The sequence below is a fragment of the Echeneis naucrates genome, chromosome 1, assembly GCF_900963305.1.
Source record: "Echeneis naucrates chromosome 1, fEcheNa1.1, whole genome shotgun sequence".
NCBI classification, from domain to species: Eukaryota; Metazoa; Chordata; class Actinopteri; order Carangiformes; family Echeneidae; genus Echeneis; species Echeneis naucrates.
Window position 1 is genome coordinate 10848152 of NC_042511.1, and position 27256 is coordinate 10875407.

Sequence of the window (27256 nt, forward strand, 5' to 3'; positions counted from 1 at the left end):
TAGCAACCATGTTGAGTATGTGCATGTGAAATTCTTTCCAAGTTTTTGCATCATGGCATAAGTCTTTGGAAACCCTACATATGTATGGATTCTGTTTGTGTGTTGTTGTTTTTTTATCATTGCCATTTTGAGAACAGTTTGGAGGGTATGAAATATTAAAGGTTACTTTTAAGTCTGAGCTTGTATTCAAACAGAGAAGCAATGAACAAAAGTCTTTGAAGCTAAACAGTGGCAGAGGTCTCATCTGAGGTGAATTCATATTCCACCCACCTGCATTGTGAAGCTGTCTGAGCCACACAAGGGCGTACTTGTTTTTGACTGCTGTATGTGCAGACGTGTGCACACAAACAAGGAGGCATGCACACATTAAAACAATTGAGGCCTCTGTTGTGAAAACGCTGGAGTTCCACAATTGCTCTTTAAGTGATGACATTTATGAGTAAAAGCAATTATGCATTCCTTAAAGAGATGCGTAGGACTAAGAGCAAAGCAGCAGAGACTAAAGCAATCTGTCTATATTTCAAATTCCTGTTTTTCGATCTATTTATTTAAGGTTTTATATATATATATACAGGTTGTTACCTATGATGATGTGTTTACCTTTGAACACATCATCAGTGATGTATATATGTTGGCACTCACCATCCCAATCAATCCCAGTGTGTAACTTTTGTGTACAGGCTCAGTGTAGAGCTACGATATGAAAATTGGTGTAAGGCTGTGTTTGTCAGTCTATTTTCTCCATGTATGACCCCCGGGCCATCAGTTTTTTTTTTTTTTTGCTGCCCTCCATTCTGCAATGATCACCCCCCCCCCCTTTGACACAGGGTTTATTTACTTACACTACTATGTGAATAAAGGGGCTTTTGTCTGTCACCAGTGGCAGTCACATGGCACCACGCCGGGGGAGACGGCGAGAGTGATGAGCCAGCAATCGCTGACACCCACCCTCAAAAGAATGCATGGGTGCTTGGAATTAACTGCATGTGGGTGGCGGAGGACAAGAGTTTTTGTGTGTTTGAATAACTAAGGAAAGGGAGAAAGCTCCATGTTTTCCCATGTTTTCATTTCATTTTATTTACACTGCAGCAGGGATGGCAATCCTTTTCGGTCCATCTGACCCACTGGGTGAACTATCTCAGCAGCTAATGGGTTACCATTACATTTATTTCACGCATGTTTTGTTCACACCAAATAAATATCTCAATACCTTGAGAGATTTTGTTCTGAATAATAACCCATTCATTACCTTTTTAGATAGTTCACCCAAGACCAAAGCAACTATCTTCTGCATGTTTCCATTCACGGAAGATGCTGAGGTTGACTTTGTTCATTTAAGTCAAATCAAACAAGCAGTTTGCCAGGTGTACCTAATAAACTGGCTGTTAAGAATATAGAGAGCATGCACATGCTATATAAAGACAATGTGCTCTGTAGGGCTCATTTATGAGTTTTATTCTCATTTAAATATCATTATTTACCGGTCTGTGCAGAGTTTGCACATTCTCCCTGTGCCTGCGTGGGTTTCCTCCACTGAGCAAAGGCGTGCATTTCTAGGTTAACTGGTAACTCTAAATTGTCCGTCTGAGTGTGAGTGGTTGTTGGTCTCTGTCTTGTCTCTGTGTGTTGGCCCTGTGATGGACCTGTCCAGGGTGACCCCGCCCCTCACCCAATGTGAGCTGGGATTGGCTCCAGCACCCCGTGACCTGGAAACAAATAAGCAGCAGAAGATGAAAGAATGAATGGATGACCATATGTCTCAATCCCCACTGTATCCCTATTCATTTATTTTGGGGCCCATATGTTAGGCATACAGTCCAATTTCAGTCTAAAACCAGGTATGTTGGACATGATCTGTTGTTTTGTGAACTGCTTTTTCCATCCGTGAGTGTCATGGTTATGTGTTCACAGCTTGTGGTTGGCGAAGGATTCTCAAAGGTGCATGGCAAATTAGGCAAGCCTCAGTCATACACACTTAGCCTGGAGACAAAGAGGAGGAACGCCTCCTCCAGGCCTCTATTTAAAGGTGGGAGGTGCTTGCATGACCACTTCCCGTTATGAGATATAGTTTCTAATGGTGAGTATTTGGATGACAGAGTGAAGCAGGGGGAATAGTGAGGGATTGATCCGGAACAGCAGGTAGCTACAGTTGCAGTTTCTGCTTGGTCTGGAGTTGCTGCTCACACGGGTAGCTTCCAGAGCTTTGACTAATGTTGGAAGCTAACCACGTCCGGCTAATATCACCTGTAAGCTGTGACTGAAAAAACTGTGTGTATGGTGCGTGTCGATCTTTATGACACAATCCAACATATTGTTTTAAACCGGCGGTGTGCGGGGAACATTCTCCCCTCAAGCTGTGAGTTTGATACTCACACATGAAGACTGATAAAGAATAATGGCTCCCAGGCTTTTGGTCACCTCCATTATTTATGGCTGCAGCAGCAGCAGCATCTTCAACTATGCAATACAGTCAGACTGTTGCGATGTGCTCAGTTAAACGGCAAAGGCCACTTTGAACTTTACTCATAAAGGCTGCTGCTGCATAAAGACTAAGTTATTCCACAGGACTTTTATGGTGCCGCTTTTTGCCAAAATGGTGTTATGCTGTAGCTTTAAATGTCTCGTTTAATGGTGTAAACTTACGATGGTGAATTTCATCTTTACCTTGATCTGCACTTTTTATTCTTCTTGCAAATTGTGTATGCTGTATCTCCACGCTGTACATCTTTACAGTGTTGTGTTATTTTTGTTGTTTACTCTGAAATAAAATTGCTAAGGAAGCTGTTGGTGAAAGTGTGCTGGTGTTTTTAATTGACTGCAGCAATAGCATCATGCACAGCACTCTAACTTTGATGGAGGGTTCTCCAAGCCCATCGCATGCTTTAATTAATAACATGAATCAGAATGTTTAAATGTTGCCATCCTTCAACACTGACAATTGAAGACTTTTATTTATTAGGGTATGTGCTTTTTTGCCATGCTTTTTAAATAACACCAAACACTAACTGAAAGCGTTTTGCCAAGTATGATTTACAAAACTCTGAAGAACCCTGCTCAGTGCGATTCAATCACAGCAGAGTAATTCCACAAATTTATTTACATTGTAATCTAATCCAACAGAAAAAAAAGTGTCTCCGATCCTTTAAGTAAACCGTTAGCTTCACTGAGGAACTTCAGGAAGAAACTAATACTCCTGTCAGGATCTGTCTATTTACCGTCTGTGTTGTGAGTGGAGTGGGCTCGACCTGAGCTCTGCTCTCGGCACCATCGATCATACCGTTCTCCTCTACAGATAACAGCAATTGTAGAATTCTCTAGTACTGCTTTAATCTTATTTGACAAACAGAAAATTCTCCATGAGTAATTACAGCTCATCCTTTTCTGACATGATGTGTGGCGTGCCCCAGTGGTCCATTTTAGAACCAGCTTTGTTCTCCTGATACATGCTTCTGCTTGGTGATGGCATTTCTTTTCATTGTGATGTGGCTGACTCTCGGTTAAATCTGCCCACAAACCCAAGCATGCTGAGCCCCCTTCATAAGTGTTCAAGTGACAGAAATAACCGGAAGGCAAATAATACCCTACAACTCAAATACGATAAAATTGAGATCCTCATTATTGGGCCCCACCATTTTCAGGAGGAATTGCTGATGTCTATGGTTCACTTGTTGCACCTTATTAAGCCTGTTCCAAGAAATTTGGGAGTCTGGTTCGACAGCGAGTTACGCTTTGAACAGCATGTCAACAAGGCCATTCAGTCTTATTTTTATGACCTCAGAAATGTTGCAAAGATGAGACCCATTATAAATGGCAGGGCTGCCAAAACTACTGAGTGCGCTGAAATGCCTCCATCTCGTGTTTTTATGTCTAAAAAAAACATGAAACAGCTTCAGATTGTACAGAATGCTGCTGCCAGGCTCTTAACCCGTGCCAGAAGATTTGACCACATCACCCCTGTTCTAGCTTCCTGCCTGTTTTTGAGTTCACTTCAGGATTTTATTACTTACCTTTAGAACTCTTCACAGCATAGCTCCTGATTATATCTCAGACAGTTTAATCTCTCATACGGCCAAATCTCAATTTGAGGTCTTTCCAAACTAAAATCTAGAGGTGGCAAAGCCTTTGCCATTAAGGCCCCAAAACTATGGAATGAAATCCGGCTTTGTAAGTCTGGGACCTCTTTTAAATCTCACCTTAAGACCTACTTTCATCGGAAGACATTTCTTCATACTTTATGAACATTTTATTCCACAGGCCTTTTTCACATTTTTATTTTTCACATGAACTATGCCCTTACTTTGGCGTGTTGATGTTGCCTTTTAATGCGCTTTGTAACCTTGTTTTGAAAAGTGCTACATAAAAAAAGATATAGTCTTTATTATTATTATTAGTAGTATTGTAAGCGTAAAGTCAGATGGTGCTACCATCTGTTGAGTGTGAACGACAAAGTGGCAGCCAGATTATAATGTTTGTGCCTGTCCTTTACCGCAGTCTTGTGTTTGGTTTGACACACATGAATGAGCTGGAAGACATCTAACAGCACCTTCTCTGCAAAATACTCATAAGCGCTTCAGGAGGTCAGCAAGGTGATGAAGAGCGAGTTTGTCAAATCAGGCAACATTGAAATCGCTTGCTGTTAGTAAACATCATGCATCTGAGGGTTTGATAAGAAACTATAGATCCATTTGGGTACATTCCTGCAACCACAATGACAGGGAAGCAATGCAGCCATGGGCATGGGGAAAGTGGGGAAACTTATGATGTACTGACTGTGGTAAAGTGGTGCTGTGGAAAACATTAACAGCATGCTATTTCATCAGCGACAAACGGCTGGCGTAGTTCAAGGCTGCAAGTTTATCAACACATGCAAATAGTGAAAACATTTCAAACATGTTATTATTTGCATTCGCTAAATGTTAACACACAAAGAGAAAGAGCCAGCCAATACACGCATACAACCAAAACACTAGTAGCTAGCTATATTAGATCCCAAACCAACTTAAATTAATAATAATAAATAATAACTTAAATAAAGAGCACATACTCCCATTGTAACACCGACATAATTCTGCATGAACCCAAGAGTTCATATTAGCTAGCTAACCCATTTCAATTCAAGACACATCAGCGTGGTACCACTTGAGCTGTCACTCATTTACCCAAATATTGTACATATGGATTTGCATGCTGGGAAAAGATGCTACAGGATTCCTCCTGTCCAATTACCGCTCTACGACTGACAGTGGTTGTGGGCGGGCTGTTTCATTGCAACATCAAAGTTACAAAAGAATAGATGGTTTCGTTCAAGATTCAGTTTCAGATTACAAACTATGTTCATCTCTACACTGAGCACTTTGATAGTTTTACACTATATATGTATCATTAGAAGCTACTTCATATTTCAAAAGACAATCTTACTTCATACACTGCAATACTGAAACTTTAAAACATTAAAAGCGTAACTTTCAAGAGTTGTAAAATCTTTATTAAATATCCAGTAAGTATTTATTTATTATTATATTATCATTTTTTATATTCAATACAACAACAATAATAATAATAAATAAACAATAAGTTGCTCAATGCTAACCAAAAAACATTTCCACCATTGTGCTACACTGTAATATAACAAGCCTATACCAACACCTACCCTTTGTTTTTCAAACAGAAGTCTGTTTGTCGTCTCACAAAATAACAAAAACAAAAACATAAAACCTGCCGATAATGTAATCCATAAGTCACCAGGTACCAATTCCAGCATGATGAAGAAGTCAATAACATTATAATTGCATTATCAAGAAATTTGATGATTTATTGTTATCATGAGACTCAATTCCTTGAAGGTCCTGTCAGATCCTATTCACATTTTGCAGAGATCCAAACCTGTGGCCAAATTGCTGTAATAATGTGGTTGTTAAAGTGTGGGGGGAACAGAAACGCAACGGGTGGGGCGCAACACACTGGAGGAAATGTTCTTTTTCATACAAATCTTTACTAATGCCTTTCATTATTGACAACAAAGATCCTATATTCAAAACAAAACACCCTCACACAAACAAAGTTATCATTAATAGGCTACATTTAGCCTAAATGACAAAAAAAACCCCAAAACATTAAGTCTAAAATGCAGAAAAATCTAAAATAATAATTAACGTCAGCATGTTAATTGCAGCTGAACAATAAAACTTTCACACAGAGGGCTGGCAGATGAGTGTGGACTATAATGTCACAAAATGGATGGGTTTTTGACACGGCGATAGACAGAACATGGTTTTACTTCATGCTACAACAACAAATTTGAAAATGTGAAGTATGGCATATTTCATTGTCATTTTTTAGCAGCGATGGGGGCATGAAAATTCACCCCTTGTACAAAGTGGGAAATAACAGAAAAAGTTCAACAATCACTGCTGTAGATGTGCACCAACCAAAGTAGACAACAGTGAACATATAGTTCGAAGATTCATTTACCAAAAGTTAAAAACTAGTATCGGAAACATATTGCCATCACTTAAGTAGCTGTCATTTTAGCAAAATAAAAATGAGCGCACCCAACAAATGATCCAATCATAGCTACCAATCTGTGATAAATTGAATACTGCTATTATATCTCATATTGACTGAAAAAGAATTTTTATCCTGCCATAATGACAAAATGGCACTTCAGCCTCTCTGGGAAGAATATGCGGTCTATGTTCAGATTCAGCTCACTGTCTGTTACATTAGCTGGCATGACACCTGACCTCAGGAATTTGCCAATTAGTCTCAGGCGACCTAACTGAGTCAAATAGGCAGCTGAAATACTTCACAATGACTTGGCTGCATGTACTGCATTTACTGCACAACAATTAACTCGAAAAGTGGAAATGACCTCTGGAGTGACTCATGAGGAGAGGAGAAAGGTTATAACCATTAATTGACCCTAACCCAGGCAAAGTCAGGGACACCATTTGAAAGAGATGAAGTCATCCCTGAATGTTAATCCTTCTCATCTGGCACACACTTGGTGCTGTTTGAAAAAAGCTAACAGAAGAACATTTTTAAAAATGTGGCGCATATTTTATTTGCTGCAAGCTGTACAGGTGGATTACATTTATGAATAAATGAAATGACAAGGCCTGGGGCCTTTCTGTGTGAGTTTGCATGTTCTACCCCATGCTTGTGTGGGTTTACTCTGAATATTTCAGTTTCCTCCAACCCTCCAAAGACATCATGTTTGGGTTGACTGGTGACTCTAAATTGCCCGTAGGTCTGAGTGTGTGTGTGAGTGGTTGTTGGTCTCTGTCTGTCTGTGTGTGTTGGCCCTGTGACGTACTGGTCACGTGTCCAGAGTGACCCCGCCCTCACCCAGTGTGAGCTGGGATTGGCTCCGGCACCCCCCAAAAACCCGGAAATGGTTAAGCGGTAGAAGATGAATGAATGAATGAATGAATGAATGAATGAATGAATGAATGAATGATATGTAAGAAACAACCTTGACATTAGTTTTTTACTGTCGGCTCTGACAGTTTGCAAAGAAAGCTAAAGTCACTCACACAACCAAGCTGATTCTAAAACATTCAAAGGAAATAAGACAGGACATTACCTTCCTCTTGTTGTTAGGGCTCACATACAGATAACTTAGAATTGTCTTTAGTCCAACTTTGTCGTTCAGCTTATGGTACGTTGCTCCGTAGTCAGTGGACCTGAAATTTAATCAAAAAGCTCTGATGAACACTTGATGAATACTGAATTACATCTTGCAATTAAAAATCCCCTTCAAGAAATCAGGGTGAGGGGATTCAGCGCTGATGTAATTATGTGCTCAAGGAAGCAACATGAACGAACTGCACTAGAATAACAGTTGCTGTGTAGCGACTTTTGTAACTGAATTGGAAACACACACATCTCTAGACTTGACTTATCACAGGTATCATATTTTGTAATAAATCTTTTCAATTGATATGAACATATGTTAATAAACACACTGACTGTTTTGAGTTACACTGCAAATAAGAGCAAAAAGGAAAAACTGAAAAAGGAAAACACTGACAGCAAAACCAAATACACAAACATGTTGCAAGTATACATTTGGATCATCTTGATGTCCTTGAAATTACCTTTGCTGGACTTAATCCTGCTTTCTCTGTTACTATTAGAATAAATGTCATGAATCCAACCAGGATGCTTCACCGTGTAAAGTCACAAAGCGTACACATATTCGTATATCAACAGCAGTGTGCTCGTTAGCATTAGATGCAATGGTTATGTTCAACACCTGGAAATGCTGCTCTGCTCCCCAACTGATGTAATTTCATTGTGAACTGCTCACTTTACCAGATAATCTCTGTCATATTTGTGCAGACCAAGATCAAGAAATTTCCCCACAGCTTGTGAAAGAAGATTAGAGTTTAAATTGTCACAAAACTCAAGACTCCACAACTATTGCTTCCCCTCTTTTAATAATACTTTGCGATGCTAAATGCCAGAGTCATGGCCAAAAATAGTCACGGGGTGTTCAGCCTGATCTCTAACTCTCCTGTCATTGCAGATCCTGCCGCACCCATCTGCCTTTTGCAATCACCTCATTCCACTCGCCTGAGTCTCCCCGCGCATTTCCTCACCTGGATCACATCATGCTCCTCAGTCGCTCCCTATATATACTGACCCAGAGTCTCATGCCCTTTGCCAGATTGTGTAGTGTTTTTGCTTAGCTTTCCAGCATTCAACCAGCGGTCCGTCTCAGTGTGTCAATTGCCTGGCCCCTGCTTGTTGTCCTGGACCGATTAAAGTTTATTGGACCCTACTCCTGTCTCTGACTTTGTCTGTTTGGGTTCATCAGCTCTGAGTCCTTACAAAAAAATATTTTCACCCTTACACTTGTGTCAGATAATGCACCGCTTCTTCCAGAAAATCCTTAGTATTACAATTGCTTTGGTATTCATTTTGGTTTGCATTGAAGTAACACAAAAAAGAACAGAAAACATTTTTTAAATTGGATGTTATGCCACACAAAATCTCAAGAAGTGCCAGACAAAATTATCGGCACTCTCAACTTAATATTGGGTAGCACATCCTTTAGAATGGATAACCGAAACGAGTCACTCTCTGTGACCATGAATTAGTTCCTTCTGTCCCTCCGTATTGGAATGTGGACAACTCTCCTTGAGCAAACTGTTGCAGGTCAGAAATATATATATTTTTTTTTATTTGTTTTCACGTGATAAAATGATGGTTTATGTTGTAATTATTGTAATGAAAACTTGGAAAAAGCATACAGTTCTAAATGAAGTGCTGCTGTGCTTTCGGGAGACTACCGATGTGTGAAGAGATTTTCATGGCACCGTCGTATATGAGGAGTCTTGCTTTGTACTGTGTGCCACTACAGCAGAACAGAGGGGTCAAAAGAATCTCACCATGTCTCAACCCAAGCGTGAAGTAGAACTTGAGGTTATAATGGTCCACATCTCACCTTTCAAAGACACAAACTGTATTTACTTTACTTTTACTTTATTTTACTTGGAACCTACGTATATATGTATAAACATTAAAATAGATGTGTATTTGATAATAATGCATTTGCACTTGTTAGACTTGTAATGCAATTCTTTTTTAAACTCTTCCTCATGTACAGTAATCATACAAGGACACAAGGACATACCGTAATGCCAGAATGTGTAGTACACAGCGGTTTTAATCATCAAAATGAAGTATCAACTGTGAATGAAGTTGGAAATAGCCTCAGTGAGAAGTTTTTGGAGGTCAGACTGGACCGCAATGTCATCGCCTGCTTGGAAATGTCTGATTCTGTGTTCGAGTGGGTTGTATATGAATGAGATTTCACTTTCACGTCTGTCAGGTTTTCAGCATTGGTGTGTGAATGACTGTGGTTTCTTGTTTAAAGCATGGCATTCCAAGATATTATACTTGATGGTCTGCAGAGGTGGCCTGAAGCATGCAAATCTTAAAAATGCAGCAGAATTTTAACATGACTTCAAATAAAGCAGTCACTCCAATTGACTGATGTATTTTTTTTCCAACTGGCTGTTCAATTAAGTCTGATTTTCGTGTAGCTTCACAATGGAAGTTTGAAAGCGGGCATGGAAATGTGGAAATTTCCATGGCACACAGGCAATTTTTACAAATTTATTGGCCCCTTAAAAACCACCAGCCAGCGAACCTTTCCAAGATGAGTCCAATATCATTTTTTTTTTTTTTTAAGAGGCATCTATCACTGTTCATTTAGGTGCCAATGATGTATTTTTTTGTTGTCGCAAATTTCAACAGGAGCCAGTAAAATGGTTCATGCTCATGTCCATGGTGAATGTTTCGGCCAGCAATACTGCGAAACATCCAAAAAATGGCAGCTTGCTGAGTGGTCTATGACAAAATTATGAAATCCTCTGAATGTTCTAATAGTAGTTATAGTCACAGGCATAATTTATGGGGGGGGGGTTGCAACCCGCCCAGTAATCCAAACCACCCACAACAACCCCCTCAATATCATGAATGAATGAATCTCTCAATTTAGCAGGGAGGAAGGAATAAAGACGACGACGCACTGCCCCCCCCCCCCCCGATTTAGTTTTGCCCATCTCAGACCTGTGCGTCTCTCCCTCTATGTAAACATCAGCGGTGTGATGAAAAAAGCCCAACAAACCAGAGGTGGACAGAGTACACAACTTCACTACTTGAGTAAAAGAACAGATACTTCTTGTCAAATATTACTCCAATACAAGTAAAAGGAGCTTTGTGAAAATATTACTTAAGAAAAATTACAGAAGTATTTGCTTAAAAAAAAAAAAGTATTAAAAAAAGAATTACAACAAAGAAAAGTAGCTTTATTGTCATTATCCAACACACTGATGTGATTCTGCTATAGACATGTTTATAGCTCAAAAATACCTTCAGTTAAAGAGGCCCTAAAGAACCGGTCTGTGGGGGGATCCGGTCCAGTCTCTGTCTCTGGAGGGGTTTGGTCCAGTCCAGAGGTTTATAAAAGGTTTTGTTAACTATTGTAAATGAAGAGGATTACAAGACCCTCCATTCTGTTGGTGAACAAATAAATTGTTTTTGGCCAAGCCAACATTTTTCAGTATGTCAAACCTGCATATTTAACCCCCCAAAAAATGAAATAAAATCCCAGAATGTGAAAGCATTCAGCGTATATTGGTGTGCATGATTATGAGGTAATACAGAGTTTCTTACAAATCCATCGCTCATTCAAAATTTTTATGCAGGGGTAAGGACATTCAGACAAAATGGCAGTTGAAATGCATTTTTTCTTTTCAAAAGAATTTAATGATCAACATGGCCACCCTCCTTTGCAGTCACGGCCACTAGCGTGCCATCCATGGAGTCTGCTAGTTTTCTTGATCCAACTTCAACAACTTTTGATGAAGCAGCAACCGAAGAGCCCACAAACTGTCAAATATCATTTGAATTCATTTACACTTGTAAAAAGATATATATTATTTGTGTTTTTGCTTTCAAGCAGATGCTAAATGGGCTAACTGGAGATTGTTCATTTGAACGTAGCACACAGATGCTGCCTTGCTTAGTCGTTCCCTGTGCCATCTAGTGATCCAGCCGCAGGTGCAGCCTATCAACAAAAAATAAATAAATAAAAAAATCACTCTCGTTTCATTGGTCCAGTAAAACTTTGAAAGCTCTGACTTCAGGTATATCTTAGCCCAGTCTTCATGCTTTAACTTGTGAGTCGTTTTTTCAGCCTTTGTCACGTTGGCAATGTCTAAAGCACCTGGCACTCCAGGTGGCTCACAGTTCTGGAAGATGGTTGCACTGGTGGCTAATGTGTTACTGACAGCTCCAAGCTTGATCCTTCTTGATGTCTCTTCAGTGAATTTGCAGCTCTTTTTTTATCTTCGTATTTTTTGCAACCCCATTGACTATTTGCAATAAATCCTTCGATGGCAATCACCACTTAATATCTTGTCTGAAAGATATTCGATAATTTCTGACTTTTCTTCATCCTCCTCATTTTATCGCATTAACTAATCTCTTTTCTTTCTTCTTTCTTTCCAGCTTAGCAAAAATATTGCCATTGCTTAATAATCATGCACACCTATATGGGGTGCTAATAACCTCAGTCCAAGCCTACAGTAACTATAAAACATACTAGTTCTGTGCTGGACTCCTTTTGACTAAATTCTTCATGTGATAGCGTTGGCAAGGCGCTGAAAACATTCCCAAGAGATTTTGTTTCATATTGACACGATAGCGTTATGCAGTGGCTGCAGATTTGTGGGCTGAACATCCATAATGTAAATCTTTTGTTCTTCAACATCCCAAAGGTGCTCTGTTAGATTGAAATCTGGTGACTGCAGGCCAGCCTGAGTTCAATGAGCTCATTTTAATATTCAACAATCAGCGTGGCAGACTCTCACAGCTTTCAAGCTCAGGCTAAAAACATTTCTTTATGATGAAGCTGACAGTTAAAAAAGTCAAGGTTTAATTACTGTTTCTTTAGTAATGCTGTGTGTGTTTCGCTCCCATTTTTAAGGCATCTTCTCTCTTCCTGCTCTTTTTCTTTCTCCACCCCCACCGCCCCCTTCCTTTCCTCTCCTTCATGCTCTCTCTCACTGTTTCCCCTAAATGCCTCCCCCTCTCAACCCAATCAGTCAAGGCCGATAACTGCCGTCCCTCAGCCTGGTTCTGCTCAAGGTTTCTGCCTCTTAAAGGAAAATTTTCCTTGCCACTGTTGCTGACAAGTTCATGCTCATGTTGGGTCTCTCTGACAACTCCATAAAGAGTTTGGTCTCGACCTGCTCCATGTGTAAAGTGCCTTGATGTAATATTTTTGATTTGATTTGAGTTTGAGATGAATGAGCTTTGTGACATGTATTTCCTGCTGAAAATAAAAATCTGAAGATGGGTATGCTGTGGTCATAAGGGGTTGGCTACAATATGCAGGGAGGTTGGGTTCCAAGAACATATCCTCCAAACATGACTAGATTCTTTGGATTAACGGACCCTTAAAGTACAAAACAAATACAATTTTCCATACTGGAAAAATGCATGTTTTCTCAACAAAACCATGCATGGCATGTATGAGTTACAAGAGGGGACTGCATTACTCCATGAAAGAAGAGTTGTCGTAGTAAGTCCGCCTTCTCTATCAGATCCACTCAAGAATGCAACAATATCCCACCATTTAGCAGAGAGCTCAACATATGGCAATCAAATCTTCATTCAGTCATCCATTTTCTACTGCTTCTCCATTTCCCGGGTAGCGGGGCGTACTGGAGCCAATGACAGCTCACATTGGGTGGGGGGGTATGAGTATGTGGTTTGTTGCAGCTAAGTAACACTGAAGGGGCAGCCACTTATAGGGTGGAAACACGCACTGATCTGATGTTGGACTTTTCTCAGGCAAGGGCTAAAGCAATTTTAATGTGTGCGTGCGTGTGTGTGAGATTGATACCTAAAGGAAAGACAGACAGTTTTTTACTGAGAAAGATCCCAGTAAAACTCATTCCATGCCCTAGCTCTGGTTATGGAACGACATTTTTCACGTTCTCTCGCTTCATTTTCATTTTTGAAATAAGAAGCAGTTGTTTTTGTTTGTTTTGTTTTATTGAGTACTATTATCCCGTCCTCTTTGCACAACCAACCGCTTATCTTCAAAAAGTATCTTTGAATTAATAACTTTTGATGCAAAAACGATTTAATAACTATTTGATGGGAAATGAGCTCATCATTTGATCCAAAGAACTGTTAATACAGGGCTCAATTAAAAATGCGGAAGACGAATGAGTGACTGAATGAATACTTGACACCAAAAACAACAAAATAAAACCCACGCTGTTGGACATGTGGCTGTAAGCTAAGGCACATAAACATGTATGAGACATAAACTCCCACATGGTCAGTGTGCACACATTAGCTCAAAATGACAAACTAAAGTTAATGAAAGTTGGTTTGAAACTATGAATTTAAACAGCATGATATTATGGCAGACAGTCTGGTAATATCTGTATCTTTGTAATGATCCATCCAGCCAGCTGAAGTTTTACATTAGGTCAAACAAGCTAATGTTAGTCTTTTTGTTGTGGGTGTGAGTTTTGTTCTAAGTGTTGTGGGCGAAGCGTTGCTCACCCACCTTCAGGTCTATATACTGATCTGGATAAATCTGAGCTGTGTTATGTTTGCTGTGTGTACCCCTTTCATTTGAAGAGCTCTTGGCATTGCTGCTGCTTGTCTGTATCTTATCTGTAATGATCAGATTCATGCATCCTGTCTTGTACAACATGGATATTGGTCTGGTGGGTCCTCTCTCCTCTGTTACTGTTTTCAGATGCCCCAAAGACATTGAGATACCAACGTCTGAGGTTGCATTGAAAAAAAAACCAAAACATTTTATATCATACTCATGTGTGCCTGGATATGCACAAATTCAGATACAGCAATTGTTTACCATGCCTGTTTTCTTGTCAAGTTTGATAACAAGAATGCCTGTATGGTTATTATATAAGAGGACTCACCTTTAAAAAAAGACAATTACTGTCACATTTGCAGAACAACATGATAGCTAAGTATTGATTTTTATGACATCCTGAGCTGCGCTGCTGCTCTGTCTATCTTCCTGGCTGTAAATTGCCCATTAATATTCTGTACTGTTATTGTCCTCTTTCCTCTCCCAAAATGCCTATCATCTGTTCCCTCATCTGTTTTTCTGTCAATTTGTCTGTTTGTTCACATGCACCTTGAATCATGTCTCTCTTCCTAGAAGCGATGTCAGTACCATAATTGTAGGCACAGAGTAATGACCCCACTTGGGTCTCTATGGGGCAAATGCAGTAATACATTTATCACAGCTGTGGGTGAAACCTTAAGCCTTAGGCCGGCCTCTGGGGATAAGCAGGTGTTGCAAGGTGCGGACCTTGCAAGGCAAGAGAAGGATAAAGGAAAGAATAACAACTAAGGTTTTCCTAACATTTAAGTAGTCATATATCATTAAATGTATATTGATCCATAAACCAATACATCCATCCATAAACAGCCGAGGACCTTGAATTACGATGCATGTGGACTAACCTACTGTTTAAATTACTGTTATGCTATTTTATATTCCTCATTTTATCTCGTTAACTATAACCCTTATCCAGCAAGGTTGCGGATGGTGCCAGAGCATCAAAAAAATCTGACTACTAAACCACACACAGTTAGTGCAGTTATGTTTTTTAATACGGTTTAAAATGATTATTTATTTATTTTTAATTTTTTTATTTCATCCTCTTTTTTTTTTTTTTTTAACTTGATTGAGCAGGAAATGCAATCGTGTCATCAGAAGGAAATTTGAACATATCTGAAATATTTCGACGTACGACATATATACATTGTTGCTGACTGTGAGAATAAAGGACTGATACTATTTGTCATTTAGGTGTCATATAGCACAGCTTGCAAAATGAAATAGTCCAGCAAATTAATGTATGAACTTGCAAATTACTCCACAGGCTACAATTAAATTTTTTTGAAAATGGCAAGTAAAAAAAATCTGTGCAGAGATATAACTCTGACTCTTAAATTTGAAGCCCATGGGTGACTGTATCAATTCGTATGAACAAATTGTCAAACCAGGATTTGCATACTGCAACTACCCTGCAGCCGCATCCATCTGCTTTTAGGTTGCAACTGATTAGTATATGGAGATAACTTTGCCAGTACTCACACAGGTTGGTAATCTTTGTGTAAATTCTGCAATTGCGATGCCATAGCCCCCTCAATCCGCATGAATGCTGAAGAATATTTTCAAATTGGCTGTATAGTTGCCTTAGATTTAACTTTGTAGCTCATCTCCCCCACCCCAGCCTCTTTTTATCCTTGTTCTTCCTTCTGAATCTTCCCTGAACTGAGCTGCTCATGTCTGTAGTACTACATTTTATAGACAAGAATACTTATGAAAACTATATTTCATAATCATAATTACTGCAGCACATCGTCTTTGGTTAGGACATTCTTTTTATGAGACATCCATGTAGCCGCATTCCTTGCTAGCAGGCATCTACCAAAATCACATCAGAATTGAGTCAGAAATTGGCCTGACATTCCAAGCAGGGCTACACTGGCTACACTGAAGGCTGGTCAAGGTAATTTGCTGGATAAAATTGATTAGTGGCTTTCATGTAAGGATTTCGGGAGCCCACAGACATTAAATGCAACCTAGGGCAGTCAGCTATTCTGGCCTGTCATTTCCAAGTTAGTTTTTTCTGCCTCTTTTTCAAGAAACATTCAAGGTTTGAATGTTTCATTAATTCATATTACGGTATTACTTTTTGAGGAGTGGTATGCATTGTGACCATGAACCCATTTGGGAAAAGTTCAAACCACAGGAGTAAAAAACATCCGAAATGTCTTGATGTTAATACATACCATCTGACCAATCTGCGGTGTCAAACGGTTTCTAAAAAAAAAAAAAAAAAAATAAAAAAATACCAGAAGCTTGTGTAGTGTGATGAGCTTACCTCCACAATGAACTCTCAGTCACACTGTTGAGATTGAAGTCAAAGAGTTTGGTCAGCATCAAAATCACCTGTGAAATGAAACAAGCATTTGAATCAATACACCAGGTGCTAATCACACATTAAAAAAAAAGTATGTACAGTATTTCCATAAGAAAAATACATTGAGCTTTGAGTGAGAAAACCCATATCACTGTAGTTTTACAGCGACTCTCCCAGGCCTCCACCCAGAACTCCAGAACAACAACAGCATATTTTTCTGTACCCATGCCTGTTAACTACAATGGACGCACAGAAATATATCAAATTATGGTGGCTTTTTACCATATCATGTTGTAAAATTACACAGAGGTTGTATTCTGATGTCAGGTTATCCATTTTTCTTTGAAGTACCGTTGATATTGAACTGTCCGACAGTCCTCTGCATCAGTCCACATTTGTTTTAGTTCATTTAACATTTTTATTATTCATTTATGATGCTGCTATGTCTCCATACAATCACCTTGGTTTGTACACCATCAAACAATGTTGGCAAGAGAGAGGGGTTTCACTGATTGAGCTTTACTGGCTGAAATATAATCCTGAATTTATCTGAACAACAGAGAATCGGGAAAAAGCCTGCTCAGCTTAATTTACATTTTAAATGACAGCCGGCAAGTCCAATAAAGTCTTGTCAGCTATCATCGCCAGCAGGGACTAATATAGATTAGGTAGAGTGCATCCTGCTTAAGTATAACATTGAAGTGAAGTGTGATTCATGCCCATGTGTGATACTCCTACTTATAGCACTTCAGAAAGAAATCTGAGGGATTCATATTACGGGCAGATGTAAGTGTGAAATTATTATAGTTTGAAGCTTTTAAAAAATTAAATTGGTATTAGCTCAGCTGGCCTGAAATCAAAAACTATGTCAGCTTTTAATCTTTTTTTTTCCCGCATTCTTGTAGGTGTTGTCGACAGAAGTTAATACAGAAAGTATATTAGCAGTCCCTAACAGTCTCATGTTAGACTATCCTCTCATGCATGCCTTCGCGGCTCATTTCCCACTGCCCGTTAGCTCGACCCACTTTCATCCATTGACACCCCAACATGGTGGCCTCTAGCCAATCACTCAGTAGGTGTCAAACTTTTGAACTGTTTTGAGTGTTCACTTTGTGACTCGCCTTCACCCCAGCACCTCCTTACATATCAACACCGCCCACGTCGAATCAAACCATCCAATCAGATGTCTCCCATCCTCAAGCTTTATTCTTCATCACTAATGCCAGCGTCTGGGGAAAATTCAGCTTGAACTGTAAAATCCCATGGGAATACAGGTTAGTGTGGGGCTCACAGTGGGGGGTTATAAATTGGCAATGGATTACCCCACCTCCCTCGCATGCGTCAATTGTTGCTATTGTTTCACGTGTTATTTTCTTTTATTGTTTTCTTATCTCATTATATTCATTCATCAATATTACCAACAAGAGCAACTGTATTTTTGGAGGAGGCTCAGGATAAAGTGTAGTAGAGCTTACGCTGGCACACCAGGCAGCTGAGGTCCAGCAGGCATTAGGCAGTCGTATGATGCGCTGTGCTATTTCCATGCTACCGTTTGACAGTAAAGAGATCACAAAAATCCTATGCTCGCCTGGAAGTCCATTCCAGTTCCCAGAGCTCTACATTAGTCTTTTCATGCTTTCATTCATTCATCTTCTACTGCTTGCTTGCTTGAAGCAATCCCAGCTCACACTGGGCGAGGGCAGAGTCTGAGGTTGTTGCTTCTAGCAGGCAATGGTTGGGAAACCAAGAAGACATGGGGCCTGTACTATGAAGCAAGTTTAACATAACGCTCATAATTCACACTAGTCGGCTCTACTGTGTTGTTTATTAGATCGGTTATCTAGTTATCAGCACGTACACAGCATCTGACCAATAGCAAACATGCGCAGGTCTCTGGCAGGCGGGGCTTCAATTTAGCAATAGAAAGATGTTATTGTCAACAGGTTTGAAGAATCTAAGGAAACAATAAAAGCTATAAAAGCAAACTGTTGCAGGTTCCAAGTGACATTATTATATAATATAAAATGTAGAAGTCTGTAATATTTATTTGGTGGCAGGCATGTATCTCACATCTGCTTATTCCTCGGACAAATGTAGTTTCTCTAACAATTAAAAATATTATATATCCAAAATGGAGTCCCCAAGCCTTGTAATTCTCCAATTACTTATCTTTTTCATTGGCCTGTCTGACTTTTTGATGCTGCTTGGTGGTCCAGCACATCTACTCAGATAAGAGTTTTTCATTTTGTGACAATTTTTAGCCTCAAACTTTCAACTACTGCAGCCCTGGTGGTGTCAATCCATTCCTCTCATATAAAAAACTCTTGTGCCTCTGAGGGATCCTCGGATAATCTGACAACTCCCATTGAGTCCGAGCTCAATGGGAGTTGTCAGTCCACAAATAGTGATGCCATTTTCTGAGAGAATTGAGTGGTCAGAGGGCGGGGCTTTTATACCCAGTGATCTCAATCTCCAATATAACCTGCAGGTTAGCCGTACAGCTTGGTGATGTACCCTTGTAAAAAGTGATCCACCATCAGGATTTAACCTGAATTTACCTCACTGACTCAAATTCCCCCGTCTATAGCACAGGCCCCCGTTTTCTCGGGTAGTCTCAGGAAATTTTAGCCCGTGCATCTACAGCCGTCATTCCATTAGAGAAGCACATCCTGATTCAACGTGCAAAATAATCTACAGCCTAATTGTCGTTCTCTTCAGTTTTGCAGTTTTTGCAGTGGAGAGACAAATCTTTATGAAACGCTTGTCTTGAACAAGCTGATGGATTCTGCTGTTCCTTGTTGAACTGTTGGGAGCACACTTTTTTCATTTTAGATCCTGCAGAGGAAGCAACCCAACATGTGGTACCAAGATCCACCTGTTTAGCCAAAGAGATGGAACGCTGCATAAGGAGTAACAGAAAAACAGAAAACTTTAATGCTTCCCACAGTCAACATCAAAGTTGCAAAACTGTGACAAACAATACAGAGTAAGGACAATGACAGTGCCAAATCAAGTTTGTACTCTCTACCACTGCACTAGTTGCGAAACATGCACCACTTTGATACCATCCCAAAATTCATCAAATTTCTACCCGAGTTAACAGCAGAGGACTATTAACACTCTCACATTTTCTCTGTTTGCATAAACTGATGCAAAAACAAAGCAGAAAACAAAACAAAACAAAAACAGCCAATCGCAGAAATAAAGTTCAATCCTGGCGAAGTTTGGTATCCGTTAATCCCCAGTTGTGACTCTGAAGGGGGATATCTGCCTTTGGGAGATAGCGGTTGGTATGCAAGGGTTGATCATTTGTTTTGTTTGATCAAGCCCCAATATTGAAAGAAAAATAATAGAACTAAAAACATTATCTCAACAAAAGAAAAAGCGCGGCAATATCATTATTTGTTCAAAATGGATTCTGAAAGGTTAAGTTGATGACTTTTAGTTTCCATGTCACTGTGTAAGATGAGTTATCGGTTATTTAGAAATGGATGTGTCCCTGAAGGATCTCTAACTGATCTCTGAGAGGAACCAAACACGCCGCAGATTTGGAAAACTGTAACAAGGTTTCATCTGAGCACACTTCCACATATATTCCAAGCTCATTACTTAATTATGTCATATTGATTTTAAGCACTGTACTGTGAATTTGCCTTATTCCGTTAACACCCTGAAGGTGCATGGGATGAGGGAAATTGGGTCAGCCAAAGTCTTCAGGGGAAAACAGAGACAGAAACATCACATTTTGCTCTGAGCGTAAAAGAAGTAAAGCAGCACGGAAACGCACACTCTGTTTACTTTGTTGACTGGAGGTGTATTGAAAATGGATGAAACTCAGAAAAAGCAGAAGAGGCAAAATCTTCACAGGGATTGTTGGAGTTTCAGTTTAATATAGCTGATCCTTTTTATAAACTATAGAATTTCATTGGTCGCAGGTTCGGTTCCCAGCCTGGGGCCTTTCTGTGCGGAGTGCATGTTTTCCCCGTGCTTGCGTGGCTTTCCTCCCACTGTCCAAAGACATCACGTCCGGGTTAATTGGTGACTCCTGAATTGTCAGTAGCTCTGAGTGTGAGCGGTTGTTGGTCTCTGTCTGTCTCTGTGTGTTGGCCCTGTGATGGACTGGAGACCTGTCCAGGGTGACCCCGTCCTCACCCAATGACAGCTGGCATTGGCTCCAGCAGACCCCCGCAACTCGGGAAAACGGATAAGCGGTAGAGTTTTGACTTTTACAGTCATCTGATGATCCCTGTGCAACCTGACAGCATTAGTGTGCGGTCACAGCGCTTGCGTGAAGGGATGCTGCTCAAGTAAAAACAGATCCACACTTTTGTAATGCAATTGGACATTCTTATCTCTAAATGTGTTATTCAGAAAAACAGGCAATGCAGGCATTCCCCATTGTGTGGAGTAAAATTAAACAACCCTAGTCTTTACCACTTAGATGTACTGTGTACGTGTGCCGTGCACTGAGCGGCCAATAACCAACCGTTCCCTTTGGTACATTGTACTGTTACTAAAGGAGCAGCCAGCGCACTCTGCGACTTTGGTGACTTTGTGAAAACTGGTCCATCAGCATGAGGCTGCTGTGAGTACAACCAGACCAGATGCACCTTGGTAGTGGAATTACATTGTGAGGTTGGGGCTTCCGTGATCAGGCTTATTATATATGCACTAACATCTGCAGTCCCTCAAATTGAAAATTCACTCTCCAGATCTGTGGTTTGCACACTTGGAGCTTGTTGTTGAGGACGTGTGGTGGAAAATGAAACAACTTGACAAAGTTATTGATCAAGAGCGGAGCGATTAAAAAGTACTTCAGCATTTTCAGTTTGGGGAGAATCAGCCTGAGGAATGAATAACCTTTATTGTCCGGACTGCACCTTTGCATGCTAATGACTGACCAAGTCCATTAAGCTGCCCAGCTGGAGGCTGAATTCACACGTGGAGTGTGGACGTTTTTTTTTTTTGTATTACCTCACTTTTTTGTTCATTCTCACATCTAGACACAATTTTCTGCTGTGAGTCTATATGCACATGCATCAGTATGTCTGATAGAGGGTCCCGGTGTAAAATGATGTCATTGTGTTTCTGTGTGTGTCAGTGTAGGACAGTGTACGCGTCTGGGTGTGGGTAAAGGGGACGGAGCAGCTCTGCTTTTACAAATAGGTTCTTTTAACTTGTGTAATGTGTGAGCGCGTTTCCAGGTGCAAAATGGAGCTCTGTGACCGGATCCTGGATAAAATCCTGAAAGGCTGAGGTATAAACTGGGTGGCTTGGCTGTATTAGTTAAAGGGCAGTCTGCGTACAGGCCCTTCTGTCTGCCACATATGGAGACTATGTGGGCAGTTATCAGTGAGCTGCTCTGTCAGATGGGCTCCCACTGGAAAGTGCATATGCTCCATCACTGACCGTGCCAATTAGGCCCGGAGGCTTCTCCTGCTGTAAATACTATGATGAAACCTGGTTCTCTCCATAAGGACCAGCAGAAATGCCCTTTGGACTGACACACACTCAATTCTGACAGTTTGGAGATGTGCGGAGGAGCATGAAAGCATCAGGAAGTGGGAGGACAGAGCTCGTTGTTGTACTGCAGTTTGAGGATTGAGGAGGGTGTACGAACGTTAGTTTTAGGGCCCATCACAGATTATATGACAGTCCAACGTGCAAATCACAATACTTGTGAATGAGAAACGTTCCAAAGCCACTGCCGTATTTAATAGTATTTTTGCTTTCCTCAATTCGGACTAGACACTCTGTTGGTGGCCAGCTCATTCAGGTTGAAACCTGCCGTAAGAAATCCAAACTTGTTATACTTCTAATTTATTGAGGCCACTGTCCTGGAAAGACCAAAAGCCAAGTCTACAGAGATTTCCTTTGACTTAATGGCTTGGCATTTGTCCATGCAGTCCAGCATGCGGTGTAAATTATGTGTGCTTATCTAAATTATGTCCAATCACTTCAGCTCCAGATCCTAAATTAAACCGTCATTCACACATTAATCACAGGAAAATAATGCACACAAAAAATAAAGAAATAAATCATTTAAATTAACCACACACGGTGACATCCTGGACCCCAGGCATCAACTCAAACAGCTCTTCCAATATTTATCATCGCTTTTATTTATTTTGGCATTTAGAAGATAAAGATAAACTGAAAATCAGTACAATTTTGAGGAAATGAAACTTATCACTTCCATCACTGTTCCTGCTACCCCGCGACCCGACCTCGGATAAGCGGATGAAGATGGATGGGTTGTTCTTGCTAACGTTTCAGCTTTAATAAGAAGAAACTGAGGAGATATTATGTCATCTGTAATTTTAGGCTACATCATTTTCCAAGTGAAACAAATAAAATAAATAAATACTTAATTTCACACATGGAACATGTTCCAGCTGTGTTTTATGTGACCCAGTTTTTTTTATTTGATTTATGCCTTTGATTAAGATGTGGCTGGTTCAGGGGCAGCACTGTGCACTTCCCTGTTTCTGTAATTCAGCGATTCTGTGACTGGGTCTAATCCGAAAGGTGACAAACAACACGGATAGTAAATGCAGCATTATTTTAACTTTGTAGTTCACACTGACAGCACAAGCATCTCTCTTTTAGAGCCAAAAAAGAACCGATATTAGAAGATTTAGCCCAAGACCGTGCAGTTACAGTCCATCTGCAAGACAGGAAACTTGACTTTGGGCAGAAGAGCCACAATTGAACTGTCAAATGTAAGTCCGCACTTATAGCACCTGATGAATAAATAACACCTGTCCAAAACAAACACGCCACATGAACTCAAAAACAGAGTGAAGCATGTTAGAGGCCATAAATAATGATTCGAAGACAGAATACAGCGTTGGAGGCTCTGAATATGTCAGCTCTGGGAGAAAATCAGCAACAACTTGGATTGAGCGAAACCTCAGGTTTTCCTTTGAATCCAAAGTGCGCCTATGCTGATAGCAAGCACTACAATCTCTTGTGGTGTTTGATTATTGTCCTTGGATGGAGGAGAGACAATATCATTATGGATCAAATTTCCCAAACATGCAAAGGCAAGCAACAATTACCATTTCCTCAGGCACAGGAAGACAGAATAGAAAAATATGAAATGCAGATTATTAGCACACATTCTGGCGCTCTGAAAAAACAAACAAACAAACAAACAAAAAATGGAAATATGCTCAGTTAATTTTCTGCATGGGATTAGAACCATTTGTTTTTCTCACATCACGTTCTTGTCATCACTGGAGACCAGGGCTCTCCAGGGGACAGACCTGTTTCATCGCTGGAAAAGTAAAGATGATACATATTCAGAGAAATAAACACAGAGCTGCGCACACTGGTACATTTAGTAAAACTGTTTCGTTCTGTTTACTGATAATCAATGAATTCATTCTGTAATGAAATCTCAGACAGGAAGCACGAGTGCAGTGCACGCATATAATAATGTAGACTAATTTTACTTGCCAACGTTACAGATACCTCATCCTGTCAGGCTCAGGGGGGAATCAGTGAGCCAGGAACACTGCTCTCTGTGGATTGGCCTGTCACATCTTTCTTTGGAAGATTCACCACTTGTGCCTATTACTAAAATAAAAGTGAATTATACCTGGGAAACAGGGTTTTCAGCGACTTGTCACATATCTAAAAATAATATGTCTTCATTGAGATCAAAATTCAAAAAAGAAGGGCTGCCAGATGCCTGTCCCAGAGAGGTTATATATATACACCATAGCATGGTACGTTGAACAAACGTGCCGGCTCATGGTAGGCAAATGATATTCTGTAGCATCATTTAGCTTTAGTTTTCACTAGAGGCTGCTGAAAACTACATTTTAAACACGTACCTGCAATGTGGAGTGGTATGTTTTGCTTTGATTAAAACCAAATTCCTAATTTTGTTTCCATGTGACAACAGGGAACATTTTTTATTAACTTGGAGCGTTTTAGAGAGATGCTTCCAAGAAATCTGAGGAAGTCAAGTGCTTGTGTGACTTAGTGCAGTTTTGTAATTTGGTTGTTTGATCCGTAGGGATCTGTCACTGTTTTGTGTTTTCATGATGATGTAGTTCCTTTTCCTGATTGAACCCGCTTTGCAACTTGCAAATTTTAGCCGATCTTTGAAGTGTGGAGCTGCATTTTATGATGCGAAAGGTTTGACAAAGACATTAAGAAGTGTTAAAAGCATATAGAAGGGCGGTTAGATGCATCTTCAGCTCATATCATTCATTCATCTTCTACCGCTTATCCCGTTCCGGGTGGGGGACTGGAGCCAATCCGAAACAATCATTCACACTCACGTATCAGACCTATGGGCAAGTTATGGTCACCAATCAGCCTAGACGGTGGGAGGATGGTCATCGTTTTGTTGTTATTTTTTGCTTAAATGTGTGGAATCATTAAAGTTTTCAGTTATAACTGAAGAAACTGTCTATATTTCATTGCTTAGAACACTGTCTCTTGGTCAAATTTGCATAAAGTGCAAAGAAATTAAAAACAAAACAAAAACCAAAAACAAATTCAAACGGAATTTGGGAAAAAATACATCAGATTTTATAGGACTCTAGGTAAAAACCAAATCTTTGCCTTATTTTGGTGCTTACTGCGCATGTTTATGTTCCACAACCGGCTGGTGACAGCAGGATGTCCTGCATATAAAATGGGGGCAGACAGCCAGCAGATTTGTTTCATTTATTTATTTGTTGGTTTGTTTTTTTAATCGATGTTGGGACATCGTAGTAAACAAGAATCCCAATTCTTATATGAATCAAATCTTTGTCACACCCCTACTATCTACATATGACAAAACATAAGTGGAAAATACAGAAAAAATATGCGAGTTGCCCAGAATGACATATCACCTGCCTGGTCTCTATTTTTTCACCTTATAATTGCAGAAAAATCTAGCTTTGAAAAACATTCCAAGCATTGGAGGAGTAATATGCCTGGAAAATAAATGTAAAAAAAAGTATACTTAGGTAATAAAAGCTGTGTGTCGTCACTCCTCCTGTTGATAAAGGACAGAACATCACTCCAGGTGTGTTATACACTGTGCTGAATCAAAAACTGAACAATAGCCCTGCTGGGGTTACTCATCAACTAGGTCATTCATTCATTCATCTTCTGCTGCTTATCCATTACAGGGTACCAGGCGGTCCTGGAGCCAGTCCCAGCTCACTCTGGGAGAGGGGGGTGACCCTGGACAGGTCAGCGGTCCATCACAGGGCCAACACACAGAGACAGACAGAGACCGACAACCACTCACACTCAGAGCTACTGACAATTTAGAGTCACCAGTGAACCTAAACATGATGTCTTTGGACAGTGGGAGGAAGCCCACGCAGAAAGGGAACCAAACCCATGACCTTCTTGTTGTGGGGCAATTGCACTAATGCCGCCGTGCTGCTCCTAAAATAGGTCAGAGAAATAGCATCTATTTTTTTCTGATAATTTGAACAAGTAAACTGAATAGAAATTTTTTTTTAATATGAACAGTTATTCCTAATATTAGAAATGTATCTGAATCAGGTGTATCAGTTTGGTTTATACCCTGGAATGTCATCTGTAAATGACTCAGACTCAAACGCTCATTGCCTCCTGTCCAACCTGGGAGATCTGTTTAGGCATCATTTTCATTTACTTGGAAATCTGCATGTACATAGATAGACTACCTATTAAAGTTGGTTGTTTAAATACATTTTGTGGATTGAACATATTTATACTAAAACTACTAATGATGGCTAAAAAGTAATAAATTGGAAGCAACTGAATTGAAATACTGAAAAAACTATTGAAAAAAAACAAATTATTAATAGCAAACATAATGCATTAAAAAATATTGAGCATGGGTTTTTTTTAGAATTTACTAAAATGATTAGACTAAAATTAGATCAACCTGAAACAGAAAAAATACAGCACTTCAAAAATGCACGAGGTCCGAATAACATTATCTCCTTAATATAAAAATAACTATAAATACCAAACTATTTCTGTTCCACATCATTCAACTGGTTATGGCAACCTTGAAGAAAGGTTTCCTAGCCAAGTCTGATAAAAGTGGATGGCTGACAAACACCATATATTACTGTCATAATAAATAATAATAATAATAATAAAACAATAGAGCGGCTTCTCCTGACATTGCTTGGCTGGCCTATGAAGGAATTTAAGTGACATCCTACCTTTCCGAAACGCTTTGATAACAGTCGTAAGAGTATTGTCAACTCTGAAAGAATATTAAGCCTAATGTCTTTTGCTTAGTTTCATTCAGTTACAATACTTAAGGCCTGGGTATCTATTGCCAAAGGCAATGCTAAAATAAAAGAAGTCCCCCCAGGAGCTGCCTGGAGAGCAAATCAATGGTGGTAAGCAACAACCTTTTTTTTTTTTTTTGCTGCTTCTCATCCCTCCCTTTGTTCCTATTATTCTGAATTAAAGCTTCTCTATTCCCATAATTTGCATTTGATTAAAGGTGATTAGACAAGACTGTGATGGAAAAAAGAAGCACTTACCTAAATTGGTTCATCTTACTTCACTATAGCTCTATTAGTACACAGACCCATGTGGAACTGACTCCGACCCTGTCTTCTTTTCTACATATTTCTCATCTGTATCATCACTCTCACAAATTTCTGCACTATACTCGTTGTTTTGCTTTATTTTGGAATATCACTAAACAAGAGCGGCTGAGAGAAGAATGTATCAAGTGAAGATATAGAGTTAAATAGATGACACAAAAGACACAAAGGAAAGCTGGC

The 27256-nt window shown here is 39.8% G+C and overlaps 1 protein-coding gene across 2 annotated transcripts in view; it reads right to left on the reverse strand.

The window, feature by feature from the left end:
* Positions 1 to 27256, reverse strand: part of sorcs1 (sortilin-related VPS10 domain containing receptor 1) — a 125913-nt gene that overhangs the window by 49118 nt on the left and 49539 nt on the right. For both annotated transcript variants that reach the window (XM_029499621.1, XM_029499611.1), the window contains exons 2-3: positions 16467 to 16534; positions 7586 to 7685 (exon numbers count right to left, since the gene is read on the reverse strand). In XM_029499621.1, the coding sequence (XP_029355481.1) occupies positions 7586 to 7685; positions 16467 to 16525 (159 nt within the window). In that variant the 5' untranslated portion in view covers positions 16526 to 16534. The remainder of the gene's footprint in view (positions 1 to 7585; positions 7686 to 16466; positions 16535 to 27256) is intronic.